Below are 24616 nucleotides of genomic sequence, written 5' to 3'. Positions count from 1 at the left end.
GGCCACTCATGGGATTCCCATGCTCCAGTGGTCAGCTATACCCCCATGGGTAGCACTAACTATACTTGGTGGGTTGTTAAAAGAGAAAGATGTGAAGTAGGGGGGCATATTGGGGCATATGGAGTGAATTTTAGGGGGAAGTTGGGTCAGAGATGATCATATTTTATCATATCAATATGAAATCCTCAAAAACAAAAAAAAATTAAAAACTTAAAAACCTAATGCACAAATGTTCACAATGCATTGTTAAACAGAGACTACATTATCGCACTATAATGTGCCTACAATTGCCCAAATACTTAACACTGTAATTGTGCAAAGTTATGAATGCATAGGGAATCAAACAAGAGAAAATTAAAACTGATGGTGCTGGAGGGACAGGAAGGACTTCAAAGGTAATAATGCTCTCAGTAACGGGCAGAATAACAGCAGGAGATCAACAAGGTCTATAAGACTCAAGGTAAATATGATCAAACACATTATGTATGAACATAATAAAGAACAAGTAAATTTATCTATTATTTATTTTATGCATATGAGTATTTTGCCTGCATGTGTGTCTGTGTACCATATGCATGCCTGGTGCCTTTCGAGGTCAGAAGAGGGCATTAGATCACCTGTAACTGCAGTTACAGATGGTTGTGAGTCAACATGTAGGGGCTGGAAATAAAACCCTAGTCCTTTGCCAGAGCTACAAGAACTCTTAACCACTGAGCCATCTTTCCAGCCCCTGAAGAATAAATTTTTAAAATAGTCACAAAATAATTTTGAGACCAGAGAGATGGCTCAGCATGTAAAGATATCTATGCAAGCCTGACAACCTGAGTTTAATCCTCTGAACCTAGACTGAGGTGGAAAGAACAGATTCTACATAGTTGTCCTCTGGCCTGCAGATAGTTGCCATGGCATGGAGTGAGAGTCAAGAAATGCAGTAGTCCAGTCAAAGAGAGGGAAGAAGGATCATATGAGCAAAGTCGGGGTGTCAAGATCATGATGGGGAAATCTACGGAGACAACTGAACCGAGCTCATAGGAACTCAAGGACTTTGGACTGACAGGTGTGGAACCTGCATGGGACCAACCAGGCCCTCTGCATACGGGAGACAGTTGTGTAGCTGGGTCTGTTTGAGGGGTCTCTGGCAGTGGGATCAGGATCCATCCCTGGTGCATGAGCTGGCTTTTTGAAGACCATTACCTATGGTGGGATGCCTTGCTCAGCCTTGATGCAGGGGGGAGGGGCTTGTACCAGGCTTTGCTGACTTCCCATGGGAGGCCTTACCCTTTTGGAGGAGGGGATGGGGGGTTGGGGTGGAGCAGGGAAGGTGGGGGGTGGGGGCTGAGGTGGGATGAGGGGATGGGGGTGGAGGGATAGGGGGTGGGAAGGTGGGGGAGGGACTGGGAGGAGGGATGAGAGGGGGATCTGTAGTAGCTATGCAAAATGAATTTTAAAAAATTCTTAAAGAAAGACTTCTATGTAATTTGAAAAACATATGGACTAACAACAACAAAAAGAAATGCACCTTAGTGTTTATGGTCTGTCCCAGTTTTCTTTCTGTTGCTGTGATAAAAGAAAACAGCGTGGGGAGGAAAGGGTTTATTTCATCTGACAGCTGCCATGTCACAGTCTTTTACGGAGGAAATTCAGGGCAGGAACTCAAGGCAGGAACCTGGAAGCAGGAACTGAAGCAGAGGCCAAGGGAGAACACTGCTCACCAGCTTGTTCCCCATGGCCTGTTCAGTCTGCTTTCTTATACAACCCAAGGCCACCTGCCCAGTAGCTGGGCCTTCCCACACCAAGCATTAAGCATGAGAATGTCCCATAGGCTTGTCTACCGGCCATTGTGATGGAGACATCCTCTCAAGGTTTCATCTTCCCAGATGACTTCAGTTTGCATTAAGTTGATCCAAAAACTAACCCCAGCCCAGTTAGCACAGAGAAAATGACTCCTCTCAGCCAGTGCTGGTGGGAATTACCAAACAGTGCAACCCCTCTGGAGAAGTGCTAAGCAAGAGGTGTCATATGACCTAGTGATTGTACCCTTGAGAAATGAAAATGCTCACCTACACCAAAGCTTGCAAAAAAAATCTTATCTTCAGAAGAACCTAACTTACAGACCAAAAAAAAAAAAAAAAAAAAAAAAAAAAAATTAGGCAATGTCACCTGTTCAATGTGTAAACAAATTGATGCAATCCAATAAATATTATTGAGTAATTAAAAAATGAGGTACTGATTTATGCCAGATCATGGATGAAACTCATCAATATTTGTGTTTGAAATGAAGAACTCAAGAGTGTATTTTTCATCATCCTGTTGCCACAAAGTTTCTAGAATATGCAAATCTTTAAACACAAAGATGTTGGTTTTGGAGGGTTGGGAGGTGGGAGTTGGGTTGATGATTCAGGAGTGACCACTGTTTAGTACCAAGATGTTATGATGACCAAATGTTCCCATACTAGATGGTGCTAAAGGCCACAGTGTTCTGGAAGTGTGAGGAATTTCAATAGGTAAGCTATATAATGTGTAACTGATACCTCAAATTGTTTAAGGGGATGGATAGTGGTTAAGACCACTTGTTGCTCTTCCAGGAGACCCAAATTCAGTTTCCAGAACCCATGTAAAGTGGCTCATAATGGCCTCTACTCCAGCTTCAGGGGTTCAATGCCTTCTCTGGGGCTCTTTAGGCACCCACACTTGTGAGAAACCCCAAATCCCACTACCCTCCCAAAGATGCATAAATAAAATAAATCTTTAAAACTTGTTTTAAAAAGAAAAGAAAGAGCCTCCTATGCCCTGAGCATTGTGCACAGTGCCATGCAAGTGGTGTTTAACAACAGGCCATGCCTGGGGAAACCCTGGCTTTTGCCCAGCATGAGAGGAGCAATTACTATTGCTCTTCTCCTGGCTCTTTGCCATCTCCCCAGGGAATATAAGCTCTGCTATAGGGTGTCTTTGTTGCATCCTGTTACTTACAGGTCCTTGTCAGGGCAGTCATTTCCATGGTAACGGGGTAGCACAGTCACTTCCACAGTGCATGGTTGCACCTGGGAGCCTTGGCCATCTGTGATCTCAGTAGAAACAATGACTGTGAAGGAATATGACAGAGGAGGGTCATCCCAGACACTGGTTGTGGAGAAGTGTCTTCATACATCAGCAGCAGCTGAATAGTGTGGGTGATGGTGACAGGGGGTGGGATGTTGGCAAACCTCAGGTGAGCTGTCTTCCCTCCCACATTAGACACACTGAGGATACCAACAAATCTGTAAATAGAGTATCTGTTAAGCAAAACTATGAGTTATAGTGTCAAGGTATGTGCATGTGAATGCAGGTGCTCTTGGAGGCTAGAAGAGTGTACTAGATTCCCCCGAGCTGGGCTACAGGTAGTTGTGAGCCACCTAGCTGAGAATTAAACTCAGGCTTCAAGAGTCGTGCATTGCTCTTAACCACTTAGCCATCAATGCTGCCCCATGGTAATGGCTTGTTTACTAGGGATTCAAACACAAGGCATGGTATGAGAAAAGACCTCAAGATTCTTCTGTCCTTCTGGGGAGATGTCACAGCCCAACCTCAGGTGACTGTCCAGGCAGCTGGCTGTTTCTGTCAACTCACATTTTTTTGTTTGTTTGTTTTGGAAGCTGCTTACATGCACTTCCTGTTTTTATTTTTTATTAGGTAATATTATTTCCTTCTTGGGTCTCTGAGGGAGTTGAAGATTAGTTATGTTGAAGATTAGATAGTTATAGTTTTCCTTGTTAAGAATTTCAGGAAAGAAACTCACTAAAGACGTGTAAGTGTATAAATTTGAAAGACGTTATAAGACAGTTCTGTTAGTAATATAAGTTAGGACAGAAAGTGAATCAGGTACATTTTGGACTTACCAAAATAGGATAGATAATGGAATTATTTTCTCTGAATTTGTCAAATACAAATGGACTAGACATTGTTTAGGTATTTATTGCTTGCATATATGGTATATAGTTATTATACTTTTGTATATAGTTTTTCTTATATTAGTTATAACTTTTTTCCTTTTTTCTTTTTATTAAAATAGAAAAGGGGAAATATGGTGATATTTTATTTGTACTGAAATGTGATTTTACTTGTATGTTAATAAATAAAGTTGCCTGGGGGTCAGAGCTAATAGCAAGCCAGAGCAGAAGCTGGGTGGTGGTGGTGGCTATGCCTTTAATCCCAGCACTTGGGAGGCAGGCCAGGCAGATCCCTGTGTGTTCAAGGACACAGTCAGCATGGAGACACACGCCTTTAATCTCAATACCACCATAGAAAACCTGTAGGACTGTACAGACAGGCAGTGAGGAGGAGGTCATGTGTTTGGATTTACAACCAATGAGAAGGCAGAACAGAAAGTCAATAAAAGGACAGACACACAGGAAGTAGGTCTCTTGCTGAGAGGAAGGACAGCAGCAGCAGTGAAGGGTAAGAAAGGGTTTTTAGCTCTTAACTATTGCTCTGACCTCTTGGGCTTTTAACTAGGCATTTGGCTCTGTGTTTCTTATTTAATAAGACTGTTCATCTACACCCAAGTAAGGTCAGTGAATGCTCATCGGATAGGGAAACAGGAAGTGTCACAGAGGGCAGACAGGCAGATGCCATCACTGTGTGCTGCAGGAGGCGGGGGTAAGTCATCATCCATTCACAAGGTCATGGTAGGTAAGACTGATTCTGCCCTCCAGAGTGTTCCTGTCACCAAGCACATAAGGAGTGCTGAAATGGGGCACCAGGGTAATGGGGAGTATAATCCTGACTCTGCAATGGATGGGCAAGCGCTAGTGTCACATTTTAACTTCTTCCTAAATGATGGAGGCAGACTTAATAGGCAAAGGTAAAGAAGAGTTCTGAGAGGAGGTCTGTATAAAAACGTCTGTACGTATCAAGCAAGCAATGGCTGCTTGTAGACCTAGGAATTCCTTCATGTAACAAGGCTCAAAGGTGTGATGAGACCTGCTGGTGACATTGGGGTTTGGGTGATGGTCACAGGTACAGTTGTGTGTACCACACAGGAAGATCAGCACACATGTGAACCCTAGATATCTACGTAGTAGACTCAACTTGAAACCCAGTACTAAAGGTTGGAGACTTAACTTGGATATCAGTCCTTCTTAGGATGTGGGACCTAGGCACGTGTATCACAATCACTGAGAAGCCCAAATTCTAGGCTCTATCTTCCCGCAAGATTCTGAGCCAGTAGGTACTGTACAAGCTCCTCAGTGCATCACTGAAGATAATGTACTGTGAATCAAGAGAGAGGATGGCAGAGGAGTAGGTGCTAGATAAGAATTTAATTTGATGTGATAACTCTGTGCCATATTCACTCATGCAAAAGATGGGACAAGATAAGGAACATTAAACATCCACTCTACTGAATTTATTTTACTTAATTGCTTGTGTTTATCCTATTATCAATTATGAATTTAGATAGTCACTGGGATCTAATATAACAACAGCTACCAGTACTTATCACACGTATAAAGGATTTGAGTACCAAATGACACTGTCCCAGGCCTGTGACCTAAGATTTGGTACTGTAGATTTACATCAAGACATTCTTCATTCCAACATGGTGCTGAATCTCTGACTCAAGATCTTCTATTTAGATGTCTGTCTAAACCTGTGAACTATGGCTATCTGGTGGAAAGAGGTTCTCATGCTCCTATGTGAAGCTCTCAGGTAAGGAACATGTCAGGTGTTAATGTAACCTGCACCATAAGAGGCATGCTTATTTAGTTGAACATCTTCATCTAAGGCATGTACTGTTTTGATTCAGCTCTTAGGGTGAGCCTCTGGCCACCACCAAGAAGTGGGGGTGCTTGGCCTGTGCAGCCATTATGAGAAAAATTTCCAGAAGGCAGGTGAAGGCAATTTGAGTATTTAAAGATTTATGGATGGAAGATCCATGACTGGCACCTCCATCTACTTAGTAATGCCTACTGTGCTGGAGAGTCTGTTTGCTTGGCCTTAGGAGAACTTGAGCTCAGATGCAAATATAAAACTATCATCACGCCATTCAGAACAGGATCACAAAGCTCAGAGAAGTTTGCTTGGTGTGACTTGAATCTGGGAGTGAGGGAAAGTTTGGAGGAGACAGGAAAGGTGTCAGAAAGAAAATACTTTGTTGACTTAAAAGGAGAAGGGGGATTCAAGTACATCAGTTAGATGGACTAGATCAGACTTTGGGCTGAAATCATCTTACTACCTCAAATTGAAGAAATTTCTACATTCCTGACTTTCATTCATACCTATACAATGGAATCATATAGAAGTTCAAAAATAAAAATAAAATACAAATCATTCCCAGTTAACCAGACTGGGTTGTGTGAAACTGGACACTTTGTCAAATGGTCACATCAGGTCATACCAGGCCTTGTGTGCAGGATTGGAATTAGTCAGGACCTAAGGGACAGTGCTTGAGATAGAAAGCTATTGGTACCACAGGCTTCGTTTGGATTGAGATTTCTGTTATTTGGGTCTGCGACATTACCCAGAGGCCCATGTATTAAGCCTTTAGCTCAGTACTGTTGTAAGTTAGTGGAAACTTTGAGAGACAGGACCTAGCAGGAAGTCTTCTGTTCATGGGGGACACTCTATTAAAGAGAACACAAAGAGGAAATTTAAATGCTCACTGGTGTCAGGTGTTTTTAATGGGAAACAGATTACAGAAATCACCAGTGGCTCACTCAACAGTCTTTCCTCACATTTTAGTTTTTGGAGGGTGTGCCTTAATTTGTTTTCAATGATAATAAATTCAAAATCCAGAAAATATGAGCTATTTAACTTGTAAGTGGGGATATCCTACTCTTGCATATACTAATCACAGGTAAGAGCTTTCTCTGATGTTTATCATCTGTATTTTGATTGAAATTGAAGATATGGAAATCCCAATTTGCTAATAATGTTTCTAATATTCTTTCTGTATTAAAAGACAGGTAAAGGGCCTAAATTTACTGAGGTAGATAAATGATTTTAATTTCTAGGCCCCTCCAATACTTTGTAGTTTTTAGAAACTAGGAGAAAATGTTTGGAGGGATAAGTAGGCATAGCTAGTTGCATGGCTGACACTGTGACTTACCTTTGTAATGATCTGCGGCCTCACCAGCTGGCAATAAAAAGTAGTACTGGGTATCTCGTCCACGGTACAGGGTGTGTGAAGTGTTTCCTATCCGGTAACGAAATTCGTAATGAAAGTCCTATGATCCAATCCATGGGAGTAGAAAATTAGGAAACTGAACATAATACTGTGGATGGAATCACCAAGCAATGCCATGCACCTCCACCCTCATGGCCACTGTTGGTTATGTTTTGCAGCCCAGACCAGGGTGCCTGCATCATTCTTGGTGCACATAGGTGGGAGAGGCCTCCTGGCTCTGTGGGACTCATCTGCTTTTAAGCCTAAGGGCTTCTCACATGAAGCAGGATTCTGCACTTGGGGTCCCCTAACACAGTGGTTCTCAACCTGTGGATCGCCACCCTGTCTCTGTACATGAGGGTAGGTTTCTGAGAAGGAAGATGGGCAGAACAGGACAAGGACTGATGACATCCATAGCCAGAGGACAGTGACTGAAAGCTCAGAGCCTCATACTGTGCTGCCATCTGACTTCAAAGGGAGCCTTAGTACCTTCATACCTGATTCTCCGCAGATCCTCACAAGATCCTATTCAAAAATGCAGAGTGACTTCTGCATTGTCCAAATTAGGACAAAGAGGTCGAGTGTAGGTCAGAGACATGTTCTGGTGATGGAGTTAGGCCTCAGGCTGAGTCCCCCACCTCCCACTTGTATGCCTATACGTAGCAGAGCCTCCTGACTTTGTGGCAAAGCCCTGCAAGAATCCTCTCCTTCTAATAAAGAGGCTGCTCTTACTAGTAGGAGAAGCCCCTCCCCCCATTCATGCAGGAACAACTTTTTCACCTTGCAGGGCAGGGCCAGCCCTGCAGCCCGCCATGCAAAGAACTCTCGTGCTTTCCAAGAGTTGTACTGAGGTTGCCTGAACCCCTCAGGACAGACAAGGGTTCTCACATACCGGTTTCCCTGACATGCAGAAGACACTGAAGATGGTATGTGCCTCCATACCACTGTGGGGTCGCACCTGACAGGACATGTCCCGTGGGACTTGGTTGACCGTTATGTAGAGCTGAGCTTTGCCTAGTAAGGCATGCTTTGAAGCTAAGAGAAGGACAGGATGAGGATTTCAGCTGGCATAGAGAATAGTGAATATATATATATATATATATATATATATATATATATATATATAACATACACACACATTTCCCACATCCTCATCTTGTGTCTAGAATCTGCTGTAAATGTCTGCCTAAGAATTCTCTGGGCAGATATACCCCAACACCATGTTATGTACTTTCTTCTTTATTAATCACCCGATAATAATTTATTATCATTCACAGTCTTTTAAAAAAGTAATATATTTTTAGGATAAATTACAGGCTTGAGCTTTCTATATCATGTTGTCAAAAATCCTCATCAGGTCCTGTGGGGACTGTAGCTCTGGCAGGCTGACCACTGGGCCTGTGCTTCCTATTTAACAGTGGCCTGACAACACCAACCACAGAGAATAGACCCTTCAACATGATTAGCTCTGCCTTGCTGAACTGCCCAATCCTCAAAGAAGAAGCAGCAGCAATAAAAGCTAACAACCCTGGGGGGTGACTAGCATACTGAATTAAGAAAGGGACATAGGGGCAAGAGTTTTCCCCGCAAAGTAACTCAAGGAAGGACAGCCACACAGCGCCATGTGTGATGACGAGCACAGGAGAATGAAGCCATTAGGGAGGCTTTGTGTGGGCTAAGTGATGAATAGCTGAGCTCAATTCTTCCTGGTAGCTGAGGACACTGATCAGGACCCAGGGATGATGGGGAGAATCTCAGGCATATAAAGAAGGTACATGGCCTAAGATAATGGCTTTTAGTTTGTTGATTGGTGGATTTTAAAACTGGGGTGAGGGGGTGCATGGCACATGAGCTATTGAGGAGCAAAGGTATCCATTATAACAGAAGCAAACATTGTCTCTGAGTGGGCAGAAACGGGGACGGAGGCTTAGTGTCTAGACAGGGCAGGCAGAGGCTCAGAGCCGTGGTGAGAATCCAGAGCCAATCTATGAAATATCAGAAAACAAATAGCCTTGTGTTTCTTCCATGAGGGGTGTATATACAAACCCAGGAGGCAAATTGGAAGTGCATGTTAGGTTTTGCTTATCTGTTTTTGCTCTGAGGTAAGACTGGCCTTGAACTTGCAATCCTCTTCCCTCAGGCTCTCTACTGCTGTTATTACAGCTGGGTCTCTGTTGCCTGGCTCATGGTGGGTCCTAATGGATGCAAAAATGGATGAAGCATCTGCTCTGCATATCACTTGAATCTTCTGTGCTTGTGAAACGGGACTGAAAGTCCCCAGAAATGGGGGAATGTTTAGAAGTTACCCAAAAGAATGCTTTCAGATTGAGTAGTGGAAACAGGAAGAGTTGTGGGGCACTTAGCAGGGTAAGCCTGTGGATAAGTTCCAGCCCACACTGAGCACTCAGAAAAATGGCAATAACCTCATGGTTAGGATCAAATATATGTAGTGAAGGTGACCTACTCAGGTGTGGTAGTTTGAATGTAATTGGCCCTCATAATCTCATAGAGAGTGACACTTTTAGGAGGTGTGGCCTTATTAGAGTGGGTATGGCCTTGTTGGAGGAAGTGTGTCATTGTGAGGGTAGGTTTTGAGGTTTCCTATGCTCAGAATATCGCCCAATGTCTCAGTTGACTTCCTGTTGCCTGCAAGATATAAGGCTCTCAGCTACTCCGGCACCGTGTCTGCCTGCATGCCATCATGCTCCCTGCCATGATGATGATGGACTGAACCTGTAAACTGTAAGTGAGCCACTCCAATTAAATATTTATTTATAAGAGTTGCCATGGTCATGGTGTCTCCTCAACAGCAATAGAAAACTCTAAGACATTAGGTATCTAGCAAAAAAAAAATCCAACATACTAGAAGGACAGTAACCGATCATTGTTTATCTTGTTCTAAACAATCACCTGATTCCATAAGAAAGGAGAACATCTCAGCAACTAAAGTGAGTAACAGATAATGGGAAAGTGGCAGGGGAGAAGGAAATGGGGAGGCCCAGAGCAAGGGGTTGCAGTAGAGAGTCACTGCTGTTTCTAGGAAAAAGTATATAGTGACCAAAGCCTTCATGGTTCCCCACACCAGATCCAACTTACACCTTGACATACCTACTGAAGCCTGTACGACATACATCTCACCACTGCTCAGTGAGAATGGTGTTATTGTCACAGCTGGTCCCATGATACCTACAGAAGAGGAAGTGTCCACATGAAAGAGGCAGTCAGTGGGATCCCAGGAGTGAGCCCCACCCTTGTTCCGAGGGTGGGAGTAAATAATACCCTGGTTACATGTTGTGGTGGTTTGAATAGGTATGGCCCCCATAGATGCATGTGTTTGAGTACATGGTCCATAAAGAGTGGCACTATTAGGAGATATGGCCCTGTTAGAGTAGGTGTAGCCTTGTTGGAGGAAGTGTGTCACTGTAGGGGTCGACTTTGAAGTCTCATATGATCAAGCTACACCAATGTGGGACATAGTCTACTTTCTGCTGCCTGTGGATCAAGATGTAGAACTGTTAGCTCCTTCTCCAGCACCATGTCTAGCTTCATACTGCCATGTCTCCCTCCATGACAATAATAGACTAAACCTCTGAACTGTACATTGGCAATGACATGTTTTCCTTTATAAGAGTTTCTGTGGTCATGGTGTCTCTTCACAGCAATGGAAACCCTAACTAAGACACATGTTCTGTTCATACTTGGGAAGGCCACTGTCTGCGGGGTACCAGCATTCTTTAAGGAACCCAAATTCCTATCTCCAGGCCATCCTCATCCAACAGAAGCAATATTGAGGCGGGCCAGTCACCCACAGCTCAGAAATGAGGTAGATTTCCCTAGTAATAAGAGAATGCTGGTAAGATCTCATTTTGTGCATTTACAGTAGTAAGTTTAATGTTTGAGTTTTTACTTTATAAATTTGACTTATCTGTTAAAATATGATGGACATATTGAGTTTCTGTAGAATTTTGATTATGAAAAGTTTTTAACTTTTCCCCTTCAAGAGTAAGTTGACCCATACTGCTTAGCCTTCCTCAAAATTGGTAGAGATCCAAAACCCAAGACAGGTGATTGGAAAGGGCAAGTAGAAAATCCCTGAAAAATAGCATGAAATCCATAGCTTCCCCCAAAGTCTTATGGCAGTTACCTACTCTCGTGTAGTACTCAGAAAGACAGTGCCCCACAGGAGCAAAAAAACAAATATGTCTGTGCTGGGGAAGACAGGTTAAAATTTCCTTTTCCACGCAGGGCTTTACTCGATCCTTCCATGTAAATGGAACATCTTCTCTATGCAAGGTCTTAGAGACAGGCAGAATCTACATTCTGGGGTGCCACCCAGGTCTGAAGCTCCCTACTGATCTGCAGCTGGGGACTCCTAGGAGGCAGATGACTAGCTTCATCCTTAGAGAAGGAGCTATGGGCTGTGGTCCCCAGAAGGACAGACATGAGTAGATAAGGCTGAGGGGTTCCATTCTTTCATTAAGACAAAAGACTTGGGAGAACTTGAGGGCTGGTTCCCAGACTCTTCTGAAATGGCTGTGAATCCAGGGTGCAAAGAGCGTGTTCATACCTGAGGAGGTGTATTTGTGGAAGACAGCTCGGCTGACCAGGGTCTTGGGCCAGTCGACCATGAGAGCTGGCTTTGCTCTGCCTGTGTGAAGGAAAGGACCCAGCAGGTTGTCCCCACCCTTGGCACTCTCCTCAGTGCTGGTACTTGGTCCCGATTCCTGGAAGTTGGCACTGGTGCCTAGGAAGAGAAAGCATGCCACAGGAGAGAAAGGGAAAGGTTACAGTCTTGTGAAGCATGACTGCTTCAAGATTGATGCTAACACTGATTTCTGTGGTTGCTGGATACAACAATGCCGGTAGTAAGTATGCATATTCAAGAGATGTACTTTAGTGTTTTATAATCACCTCCCATTAGCTCCTTTCTGTATCCCCCCCTCCTCCCCTTCCTCCCCCTTCTTCCTCCCTTCCACCCTGCAATCTGGAATTTCATACTGCAAAGTCAGGTAATGATAAATGGCAGAGGAAAAGCACAGCAGATTCATAGAGAAAGTGAGCATGAGGAACAGAAGGAAGCAGGGGTGGGGGATGGGGCTTCTGTTGGAGCAGAAGGCAGGGATTCAGAGCAAAGGATGAGTTCAATAAAGATCTGGAGGAAGTCTCCAGGTTGGGTAGAAACCATGTGTGGTGGGAATGGCCATCTGTGGGTGACTGGAGAAGAAGAATGGGGCCCAGAAGGTGGGCAGTGAGGCGGAGACATGCCTGTGGCCACCAACAGAAACATTTGTCTTGAAAGTGACAGGAAGCCACGAGTGGCCGAGGAAACTGACTATCTAGTTTGTGTCTGAGAAAGGCTGCTGTATGGAGGTATGTATGATTGCAGGCAGTGTGACTGCTATGTAGAGGTATGATTGCAAGCAGCAAGCACAGAGGCAGAAAGCCACTGCGTAGTCTGGGGAGGAATGTCATGGGACAGTGCTAGACTGGTGGAAGACTTCAAAGAAGGCCACGGAAAGAAGACAGAGTCCCAGAAACCCTGGAGGAATTAGGACGACTCCTGTCAGAAAGAGTCATGCTGGAACAGGGTAAGATAATGTCTATGTTGTCCATTTGCTATTACTGATTCAGCATCTGCCATGCCTAAGTGGGAGCCCTAAAACAGAGCTGTGTATATATTATACATTTTAATTTTTATGTATGGGTTTTTATGGCTTGAATATGAAGTTATCCTCACAGGCCCATGTTAAATGCTCAGTTCCTAGCTGCTGGTGCTGCTATTTTGGAGGTTCTGGAAAGCTTAGAAGGTAGAACCTAGCTGTGAAGAGCTCACTGGGGGTGGATCCTTGGTGGTGTGTTGTCCTTAGTCCCTTCCTATCTGACCCTCTACTTTCTATCCACCATGAAGAGAAAACCCCCTTTATATACTCCCATTGGCATGACTTTCTACCCAGGGGCATAGGGCCAAGTGACTGTAACCCAAACCCTGTGAAACCGTAAGGCAAAACCAGTAACCAATGTAGTCTCAGTATCCTACAAATAAACCACACAGCAGCAAAACCTGCCTTTCTGGCTAGAAAGATGTCACCCGTTCTGATCTAGACAATCCCTAGTCATCTTGAGGCCTAGTCAGGGGTGGATCTACCCAATCCACAGCCAGGCTCCCTCTCTTCCGCTGTATGTATGGAACAGTCCTCGGCTTACTTATCCCAGAGCCAGATGCCATGTGACTGGGAACCAATGCGGTACCAGGCATCACTCCCATTGTCCACAGCCCACTGGAATTACTCAGATTGCCAGATCCTGAAATACACACTGACTGTCTTGTTCCTCTCTTTGAAACCCTAGTGAAGCTGGAGCGCATAAGGCTTTTTACAAGGCCCAGAGTGGTGGGCCACATGTCTGCCCCATGACCTGTGGCCATAACACACTTTGTTTTTCCAGGTCTCTCTTCTGCTTCCTCCTATGACCGCCTATGAAGAGCACCTCATACAAAGAAGTACGACACACAGGAGGGACAAGAGGGGCTGAAGAAACTCTAAGTCAGAGGCAGTGAATCAGAGGACCAATATTAACCCAACCATTTAATCACTCTAAAAATAAGCCAACCACTCATTGTCTGCCTGTTCTGTCAACAAATCAATCACCTGCCCATTCATTTGGCAGATATAGCACGCTCCAATTATCCATCTTTCACTGGACAGGTAAAGCCAGTGTTTGCTCCTTGTCTGTCTATTCTTCAGAAACATAGATCACCTACTGATCATACACCTCTTTACATGACACATTGATCATCCTGTGTTCACTGGACATTAAGATGATTCTGGGGACACAAGAATAAGTGAGTTGTGAAGTTTTTGTGGGGATGTCAGGTGCATAAGAGACAGACACAGAAAGACATTGTTGGCCCAGAAGCCACCTGCTTAAAGAGTAGGTTGGAAACAGTGAACTGATGGGGGCCATCACAGTGCTGAGGGAGAATTCAAAGTGGGGAGGGAGAGGGAACCTGCAAGGAGGATGATGAGCAAGGAGGCAAGGTGGAGATGTCAGTCAGGGAGGCCCACCAGCTGATGGTCACCATGCAAGGCACCTTGGATCTGGATCACCTACTGTTGGGCCTGAGACCATGGGGAGTGTGGGAGCAGAGGGTTCAAGATGTGCAGCAGTAAGTGAGCCAGGAGAGCGGTCTGTGTCATAAAGAGGAGCTCGAAGTCTCTGTTTGAAAATTCCCTGGGGGAGTTTTAGGTAGCCTTGATGGAAGGACAAACATGGAGCATCCAGGAGGGCTGGTACATAGTGAGCCTGGGTTCAGGGCTCTTCTATATGGGGACAATCGTAAAAGCTGTCACCTGGCTGTCTTCCTAGGGATGGGATGTCTTCTTGGATGTCACTATAATAGGCTTCAAAATCTATACAGGAGGAAAAAATTACATGTCATTTGAAGACACTATCAGTGAGTGCTGAATGCTGTAGACTAAAGCCCATCCCCCACCCCAAGATCCTGTAAGGCCGGAGGATTAGAACTTCATGATTGTGCAGAGTTAGAGTTTTGCAGATCAGAGCCAAACTATCCAAACCATGTTTTAATCCCTTAAAATCCTCATTCATTATTCACTCCCATGTCTGACTGAACATCTTTTTGACTATTAGTAAAACCTTTAAAAATGTATTCTCAGCAGAGGACTATTTGCTACCAATCCATAGCTAAAAATGCTGTCAGTCCAATACCTATATGACTTTCCCCCACTTGACTGTAAAGCCATTCATTGGTGGTTCCCCCTCCCCGCCAACGTATTTGATACAACTTTCTTTTTTGTATAACAATAATAACTAATCAAACATCATGTAACCACTTTCACTGTGGAACACATCATTAAGGGTAGAATTTTTGTGTTCCTGGACCATTGCCACTCATATTTGGGTCAAGTTTAAACTATCTCTAAGCTGGGCCACAGTGGCACATACCAATAATGCCAGTGCTTGAACACTGAGGACAGGCGGATCATGGATTCAAGCCTTAGCTACATAAGGAATTGAAGGCTTGGGCTACATTAGAACCTGTCTCAAAATAACAAAAGCAAAATACTATTTTATTACCCTGAGGTTGAAACTGGGCTCTGCATTGAATATGAACACAATACTCTTAGACTCAGGACAAAGGTGGGAGTGACTGCCCCATTCCATTCACTGCTTCCCAGGTGAGCCTGGTGTCTATAAGGGACAATGAGTAGAGATGGTAGAACTTACCATCAAAGGCAGGGGAGGAGCTGGAAGGGGCCCAGCTTCCCTCTGGGGTGCTCATCATAAAAGCTTCCTCCTCCAGGGAACCTGGTGCTGGACTCAGTGAGCCGTAATCCTCCATAGGCTCCCCGGAGCCTGCCATGGGACCCCCAGCAGGAATGTGGTGGCCACCTGCCGTGGACTCAGTGGAAATGCTTCCCAGGTTGTGAAGAGCTGTCCAGTTCAGGGGCATAGGTGACTGCTCTGATGAGTGTAGCGTCTGTGATCCTCTGGGGCTTGACTGCAGGTCTGACTTAGACAACTTCATAATGGCCCCAAATGCTGAAGCGCCCAGCAGCCCCACGGTGCTACAGAAGGGAACTTAAATATAGGTGTGACAGGGTTAAAATTCTGCACTGAAAATACAATATATGGTTTGTTTGTTTTTTTAAATATGCAGGCCATGGGGCCAGTGCAGGATGGCTCAGCTGGTGTGGTAAAGGTGCTTGCTGCAGAAGCTTGGTAAGCTTAATCTGATAACCAGAAGCTTTGTAACGGTGGCAAACTTCCAGGTATGCACTATGACATCCCCATCCAACACACACACACACACACACACACACACACACACACACACACACACACACGTACATTAAAAAAAATAAAAACACATATAGGTTGGAGGGTAAAGATATTTTCTGTGAGCTTGGAGTGACCATTGTCCTTGTGGGGCTGAGGTTGCTGCAGTAACCTCCATAGTCATGGAAACACAAGAAGCAAAACAGCACAGAGACAGTGGGGACTTGGCTGCCAAAGCTCCCTAGTAGAAGCAGGGAAAGGGCCCCAGGATTCTCACCTGGGATTCCAGCCATTTCTTCCAATTGCAGGTGGTCTGGAGGTGGGCACTAGAGTGCATCGGGTGGGGTTGCAGTGAGTGCAACATGCTGGGGTGGCCTTTTGAGTGACATACCTGTTTTTAAGTCACCTGCGCTCCTGTCACTAGCCCTTCAGTGATGCCCCTGACTTGAGTAGACTCATCATTGGTGTATCTTGGTGCCCCAACTGGGGTGAATGAACACTTGTTCGCATCTACCAGGGAAACACTACACTACTTTAAATAAGCCTACATGGAAAGCTGATGCTCAGAGCAAGGCCCTGGCACACAGTTCTGGACTGGTGCTGTGGGAGCCAATACATAACCTAAATATGAGCAAGTAGGAAAAGGAACTCCCAATTCCCTCCCTGGAACTTGCTCTCTCCCGTCTACATTCAGATTAGAGGGTCGGTCACCATACCAGGTTCTTTCTACAAGCCCACTGTGGGTGACTCTGTATTCTAGAAGGAATTTCTCCCAATCATCATTCCTCTCCCTGACATTGAGGATTCAGTAAATAATTCTAAAAGGCATCACTAGGAATTATGATAAAGGATCAAAAACAACAAAAATTCACAGACAGAAATAACTCCCTTAAAAGGCAGCTTTTGTTTTTGACCAGGATAGACCTCTCTACTTCTGTCCTCTGTGGTGTCCTTTACAGTGAACTAGTGGTTTGTTTCCCTGTGTTCCCCGAACTGTAAGTGGGGATGATGGGAACCCTGTTCAGAGTTCTCTGTGACACATTAGCCTCAGCCAGCACTGGCCTTGTTGAAGCTTAACTATTGTTAGCTTTGCTACCACAGGTCCTCACTTACACTCTGGGCTTTGATTCAGGGAGGTCTGGAGGTCTAGTTTGTCTTAAAGAATTCAGAAGCCCCTCTCCTGCAATGTGGGACACAATCCCACTGGATGTCCCCATTGTGTGTGTGTGTGTGTGTGTGTGTGTGTGTGTGTGTGTGTGTGTGTGTGTTGGGGGCATCTGTACTCCACGCTCTGCTTTAAGAGGTTTTCTAAGAGCCTCGGATGGACTAGAGAAAACATGGCAGCCAGCCAGTGGGGGCTGAGCAATGCTGGATGTCCATCACAGAAACCCAGCTCTTCTGGGTCACTACCTGTTGAAACTCAGCCTCACTCCTCAGCATCCCGCTACTCTGTGGAGTCATATGAGAAAGGATGAACACAGGGATAAGAACAAGTTCACAACATTCTTCAGCCCAGGCAAATGTGAGGCCTGAGGCCACAGACCCTCCCCCCCTACCCCACCCCACTTCCCGGTCATTCTGATCAGCCTGTGGGTTTCTTCAGACATCCTAACATGGAGGAAACAACACACACATCATAGTGAAGGCCCTCTCTTACTTCTGGAATGCCCCACATCACTGACTGACTGCTGGTCCACATCCTGTGCTCTTGCTACTGACCAATGCAATTCTAACAACCAGTTTGATAGGTAACGACTGCCCTAGGGTATAAACACCAGAGACCATCTGGTGTCATTTCAGGAGCACTTACCCTGAGTAACGACAGTTTTCTCCCTGTACCCATCTTCATCGGGACTTAAATAAACTCTTTTCCCATGCTCAGTGTGCCTCAACTTCCCATTTAGAGTGACACATTGGATCGTCATCATTCACCTAAGCAATTTGGCGGTATAGACTGAAAGCTAGGATCAGGTCCTGCTGGGCATCTGTCCCAGAGAAGCAGGTCAGGAGGGAGTGTGCAGGTAAGACTGACTCAGACTCAGCTCAGCTAGTCTCACTACACAGATGGTTTCTTAGATGCCCAAATGGTATGGGAATTTTCCCCACTAGCAGCAAGCCATTCTGAACATCATCAGCTGGCGTCCTCCAATCCAGTCCCCACACTGTCTACCTGGGCACTGTATCGGATGACACAGCCTGAGAGCTAGGTTCTCCATCTATCCCACCTCTGAATGTGCACATGGTTTTATGGTTCTTTGAATCTAAATGGGAGTTCCCACCATCCCCTCTTACAGAAGCTCACATAGTTCAGGGAAACACATTCACAGACCAACTATAAACGATGGTACAGAGGATACAGGCTAAGAGGTTCACAGGGTGAGATGTGTGAGCAGAGGCGTGAGCTGCCACTCCTTTCTGGAACTCCACCCTCCATCAGTGATCCTTACAGGGCTCTACTGGAAGCTTTGTTACACGGACATGGTGGATTACGTCATCCTACCAGTGTTGGGAATGGTCAAGCCTCATTTTAAAGATACTCAGCAGCTCCTAGCCACCTGTCAGCTCCTTAGCATATAAAAGCAGTATTGAACAGAAGAGGCCAAAGATTTTAGGAGTTGCATGTCAGTAAAGCAGAGCACAGACCCAATACATATGTCACAGTTCCAAGGGCCACAGCTCTCTAGATCGTGACCTTCATCACATCCTTTGCAATGGTTTCCTGTGATTCTCAACCAATAAAACAGCCCAAGTGAATCTGGGCCCAGCCTCCTTAGAGCACATATATGAGAAACCATTTTTAAACCATCACTAGGTGTCTGGAAGACTGAAGTGAGATGAAGTCTCAGCCCTGGGTAGGTTAGATATGATGGTCCATCAACCACAGAACAACCCTGAGCTTTTTCATTTGTCAGAAAAAGAGTAACCACGTTACCTTCCACCATATTCTTTTCTGTTGCATTGACTAGGAAGAGATCCCAGGAATAAGTGAGGTCAGCTACATCTCCACAGTCTTCACACACAGCTCTGAGAGACAGTTCTTCATTCCAGTTTACACGGATGTCTCTAAAATTGACCCATGAGATGTGGACGAATCTGGAACAGGCAATCACTTTGATGTTGTAGGAAAATACCACATGTATCCTTAGGCTGCATTCATCTGGAATGGTCATGTTTGGACCATCTGTCCTGGCTCTGTGTTATGAGAACTGAATGTATCATCAGAGCCTGTGTAGGGGAGCACAGACCATGTGACCAGCTTCCACACTTCACACAGCATGATTTGACCTAATTCACCAGACGAGCATATCCACACCTCCCCAAGTTCAGGGAAGCTGTGAGACTTCGTGTCAAATAGTGCTGAGTTTTATTCTCTCTGTCACTCAGCCTCAGCTCTGGCCATGCTGTCCAAATGCAGAAGTCAATACCTGAGTTATCTCTTTACCTTTTCACCACATGATTGATTCCAGCTACAAACCACTCACACCTGGGCCTTTCCAAGACATCTGCCTTTGCCACAGCCATCTGGCTCAGCTTTGCCTCTCACAATGTCTGTAGTGGGTAGCTGTTTGAGCCATGCCCTGAAGAACCGCCCCTAGTGAGGCAGCTGCAGCTGTTACACCTGCCTGTGACCTTAAAGTACCTGTCCTTAAAGGGGACCCTTAAAACCTGGGATGCACATATGCTCTCTCTCTTGGCTACCTCATGGTTTTGGATGTTGAAGATCTCAGACCAAGCTGTTCAGCATGGCACTGTAGCTCAGCTTTCCCAAACCCTGCAATAAATCTCCCATGGTTGTAAGTTTACCTCCAAATAAATTCCTTTGATCATTAAGCTGATTCCGTGGATTGCTAACAATTTAATGACATTAAATGCCCACAGGGACTATACCTTACACAGTCCCACATTTCATACACATGTTTCTGAGTCACTATAGCTAGACCCTGGCAATCTCTCCAGGCTCTTTGCTGGCCCAGGGCCGAGTCCCAAAGAGCATTTTATGAACTCTGGTTCTTTGGGACAGGTGGTGTGAGGGACTGTATTGGGCCTCGTCATGTAGATTCCTTTCCTATAGGATGTGAGGACTCTTTAAAAGGCTCAGTACAGAGGAGACTTTCTAAGTGGAGGAGTCAAGAAGGACCAGGGCAGGGCAGGTCTGCTGCTTCCTCAAAGGGAATCAGCCTGTCACACATTTGTGTGTGCCTCTGTGTGAGGGTGTGTGTGAACACATGTATGCAGTAGTTGTTGTCCATAGTTTCAGTTACTTGCAATCAATCAATATCTGAAACATCCCAGAAATAAACTATTTGTAAATGTTCAGGTGTGCTAGTCTTAGGAATGTGTAAATTGTGTGCTATCCCTAAAGTTGGTTCCGCTGGAATCCAGCCCCTGTTCAATCCCATATAACCTAGACCTTGAAGGGAGGAACCCAGAGGCTTTTATGTTCTTGCATATCCTGGATGTTCAACTCAAGTCCTGGTACCTGCTTTTGATCTCTGGGGCTGTACACATGAGTACTTTGGTAGCCTTGGTGATGAAGAGCTTATGGGTTCTTAGCATCTCTTTGTAATCCCTGATGCTCCAAGATGTCACAACTGAACCCACACTTTCATCCCTTCAGTTCTGCAATCCCCAGAATACTCCCAAGTCTGGAAATCAGATTGTCTTGCCACCCTCTAACATCATCCTCAAGCATTGGTCTTCCATCTTGGGGATGGGTGCTGTAACAGGACGGACCCAATGCCAACATCATTTAGAGTGACTGATGTGTCACTGTTAGCCCAAGAGACAGCAGAGCTATCCAAGACACTAGCCCCTCCCTGGCCACCACCTTCTTCTTCCTTAGTGGCGTGGTCCCCACATGGCCTAACTTTACACTGATCTCCATGGACACAGACTCCTTTCAAGCTGCTACCACCAGCCAGAGTGCTCAGCTACATTTGACCAGGGCAAGGGTACTACCTGAAGTCTGGGTCAGGATGGGTGGACAGGAATATCATGGCCTGAGAAGAGTTCTGTCCATTGCTGGAGACTGTCAGTGTCACAAGGAACTGGTCACAGCATTCACTGAGCCATTTTGCTGGGAAGGAAATGGCAGGGGCCTGAGTGTCCACTTGGTATGGAGTAGAGTCCTCAAAGCAGGACCTTGGCAAGCTGGCTGCAGTACAGGTCCAGTGATACCTATTGAAGAAGCCATTGGAGGGGCGAGGTCAGCATCGCTGTGTGTTAAAGGCACATGTGGCTGGGAAGAAATGATACCCGTCATTCCTTGACATCAGTGACACAGGAGCTGGTCCTGTCTCTCCCACTCCCTGGCACAAAGACCACTGTACTCCACCTAGAGTTCTGCTTCCTGCTGCCTTGTGTCTTGCACCCTGGCCCTGGAGCCACTCTGTCCACTCCTTCCCCTCCCTGTGTGTGGTGACCCCCCCTGCTCATAAGCAACACAGCCCTGCAATTCCTAGGACTCCCACACGCTGACTCTGCCAGCGCTGCATCTCTGTCTTTGAGACAACACCACACGGAAAGACAGGAAGGTCACACTATCCCACATTTAGGAAGGAAACACTTTGGTAGAGGCCTTGGGGAGCTGCCCTGTTTTGCTCAGAGCTGGTGAAAAGTGGGGCCAGCAGGAACCTCGGGCTGGTTCTCTTTCCACCTCACCATCTCTGTAACATGATAATTGCTTGAGCCACAAGACGAAGATGGTTGCACCATCAGGGTGGAATGGGAGACAGCATCACCCCAGCTTTGAGCAGATCTTAATCCACAGAGCATGTTTAAAGGCATGCGGCAGGCAGGAAAACATGGCAACCTGGCACCATGGCAACCTGCTTCCCTAAGTGTCACTTAAACCTGAACTGCTGTTGAGCCTTAAAAGTCCATTTCCATGTTTAGCCTGCAGGTACTGCATTCTGAGGTGGTACAGCAGCAGCCTCTTAACCTCCGCTAGGAAGAGACATCCCTGGGGCACAACAGAACTCAGTGTCCAGTGCAGTTCTCAAGCTGGACAGAGAAACTGTCCCATAATTCCCCCAAAAGATTCCTTACTGCCCAGAAGCACATGCAGCAGGAGGCACTGAACTCTCGTTTTCAGGCACTATGAGGAGTCCTAATAGTTGACGGTGTGAAGATGATGGAGACACAGCCTTGGTCTGTCTGGCTTGGGGGTGAAGAACTGGTAGCTGAGAGCTGTGTCTTCAGCATGTACATAGCTGGAGTGGGGAAGGGCACCTCTCACCTCCAATGCACTAAGAAGCACCAAATCCCACACTTGGGTGTGGCAGACACACAGAGTCACAGCAGGGGCTCCAACAACAAAGGAACTTCTCTACTGTCAGGCACGAGGGTATTATATCCAGTGAGAGTCCTGCTGCTCTGAACTTAAACTCAATGAAGGAGGGTCAAGAACAGCAGCCACATGAGTGGGGAGAAGGTGTAAGACAGGAATCGCTACCGACAGGACAGTGGCTTCCCCTCTGAGTCAAATGGGTGTGATGAAGGTCAGAGCAGGCAAGTAAGGGCATCTAACTTTTTCTAGAAAACTCCATCTTGTCTTGGAGGATTGGCTGCAGTTGAGGATGGACTTAAGCTGAGGCCCTGGTGACTCCACCCAGGTGATGCAGGGGCAGTGGGGGGCGCTGGTTCCCATGGGAGACCTAATGAGATTTCCTGACAGAGGAGACACAAAGTGTGAGAGAGAAAGAAGCTGAAGACTCTGAGGAAAGTTTTGGTCTGAGTGACCAGAAGAAATGTTTCCTTGGGGTCCCAGCACTAAGAGATGGAAATGGACATGAACCCCCATCCCAACCAAGAAGCTATCTCCAATGGACAAATGCTCAAAGGGGGGCCTTCAGTTTCCTCCCATGGAGTCTCACTGTGTACACAACCACACTTAAGGGCAGCAGCAGATGGGCAACACAATATGAATTCAGTGGTATTTTTGGAGTGTGTGTGTGTGTGTGTGTGGGGGGTGTGTGTCTTATATTGTTTTGTTTGGACAATTTTTTTTAACTTAACTGAGCTTTTGCTTGTGTGTTATGGTTTCTGATTTTGTGTTTCTATGGGTTTTATTTGTATGTGTGTGTGCTAGTGTATATATGTGCTTCTTGTGCTTTTTCTTTCTTTCTTTCTTTCTTTCTTTCTTTTTTTTTTTTGTTCTGATTTATTTACCTGTTTGTTTGAGAGACAGGGGCAGGGGCATGGAGTTGGATATGTGGGGAGGGTGAAGGATTTGGGATGATACAAAGGAGGGGAAACCATGATCAGAATATAGTGTCTAAAAATTATTTTTAACTAAAAAAAAAAAAAAAAGAATTGTTTCCTGGACAGAGGTGGGGCAGGGCAGTGAGAAGAGGTGGAGTTTGTGACTGGGTGATTTGAGGCACAGGAAAGGGGTGCACAGGTGGTGGCCATGTACAGCATAGAGCAGATTGGTGGAGGACATGAGTCTGAGGCTATGGGAGGGCTGCTTGTGTGGAGGGTGAGTGCTGGAAAAAAGGGGACCACCTCAGAAGACTGGGAAAGGCCCGCTGGTTGGGCCAGAGCCCGGGACTGCTGTAGATCAGAGCCACACTATACTACAGGCAGCGCTCTGCCCCGCCCCCCGCCCCCAAACACACACACAAGGGCATCTGACTAAGGAGGCCCAGGGAAAGGGGAACATTTACACCGTGCATTCCAATATCACTTTCTAAGCATCACCGTAAACAAGTTACTTACACTTTCCTCTCCTTTCCTCTATTGGCTAATGACTAAAGAAAGCATTTCAACTAAAGAAAGCTGCTATACATAAATGTCTCAAACTATGTTGGCAGAATTCCCAGACTAACTCTCCTGAGCCGGAGTTTGAAGAAGTAGGAGCCTGAGACCTCACAGCTCTGTGTTCTTACCTGAGAGCGGCCCCTGGGCTGTCAGGGTCATAGGACTGGAACCCTCTGAGGGTGATGGAGGTTGTGGTGGACCTGGGGATGAAGATGTGTGTGCCTTCAGAGATGACACTGACAGGAGCCCTGGCTCGAACCTCCACACCAACACAGTAGTTGTTATATACCATGCTTCCCTTGATCTGAACCTGAGAGACCAAAGACAAGAGGGTATCACCCAAGAGAAAAGCAGATGCTTTCTGGATCTATACATGTGACACTGGCCCTCAGCTCTAACTACAGTAGTCATCTACAGTGTTCATCTGAGGATATGGCTAAGGAAAGAGCATGGATGTTTTTAATATCTAAGTCTGCCTAAGTGTACAGTTATCTAGGTGTGTGTTGATCAGTATTTTTGTCAACTTGACACAAGTTAGAGTCATTGGAGAAGATGAAACCTCAACTGAGAAAATGCCCCCATCAGATTTGCCCATAGGCAAGCCTGTGAAGCATTTTCTTGAGTGGTGATTGATGTGGAAGGGCCCAGGCCACTGTGGGTGGTGCCATTCCTAGACATGTGGTCCTGGGGTGTATAAGAAAGTGAACTGAACGAGCCAGGAAAAGTGAGCAGTATTTCTCTACAGTCTCCCCTTCAGTTTCTGCCCTAGGTTTCTGCTTTGAGTTCCTGCCTTGACTTCCCTCAGTGGTCTGTCTGTGATTCAGGATATGTAAGCCAGATAAACCCTTCCTCCCCAACTTGGTTTTGGTTTTGGTGTTTATCAGGGCCATAGAAAGCAAAGTAAGACAAAGCGTA

At 45.7% G+C, this 24616-nt stretch overlaps 1 protein-coding gene across 1 annotated transcript in view; it reads right to left on the bottom strand.

Annotated features, from left to right (window-relative positions):
* Pkd1l1 (polycystin 1 like 1, transient receptor potential channel interacting) overlaps positions 1 to 24616 on the bottom strand; it is a 123017-nt gene that overhangs the window by 61399 nt on the left and 37002 nt on the right. Inside the window, exons 12-21 of the mRNA XM_036201099.1 lie at positions 23830 to 24011; positions 20900 to 21118; positions 18873 to 19033; positions 15389 to 15742; positions 14491 to 14550; positions 11709 to 11885; positions 10250 to 10327; positions 8034 to 8176; positions 7085 to 7202; positions 2971 to 3082 (exon numbers count right to left, since the gene is read on the bottom strand). Of these exons, the coding sequence (XP_036056992.1) occupies positions 2971 to 3082; positions 7085 to 7202; positions 8034 to 8176; positions 10250 to 10327; positions 11709 to 11885; positions 14491 to 14550; positions 15389 to 15742; positions 18873 to 19033; positions 20900 to 21118; positions 23830 to 24011 (1604 nt within the window). The remainder of the gene's footprint in view (positions 1 to 2970; positions 3083 to 7084; positions 7203 to 8033; positions 8177 to 10249; positions 10328 to 11708; positions 11886 to 14490; positions 14551 to 15388; positions 15743 to 18872; positions 19034 to 20899; positions 21119 to 23829; positions 24012 to 24616) is intronic.

The sequence above is a fragment of the Onychomys torridus genome, chromosome 10 (assembly GCF_903995425.1).
Source record: "Onychomys torridus chromosome 10, mOncTor1.1, whole genome shotgun sequence".
Lineage (NCBI taxonomy): Eukaryota > Metazoa > Chordata > Mammalia > Rodentia > Cricetidae > Onychomys > Onychomys torridus.
This window is presented reverse-complemented; position numbering and strand designations above follow the sequence as displayed.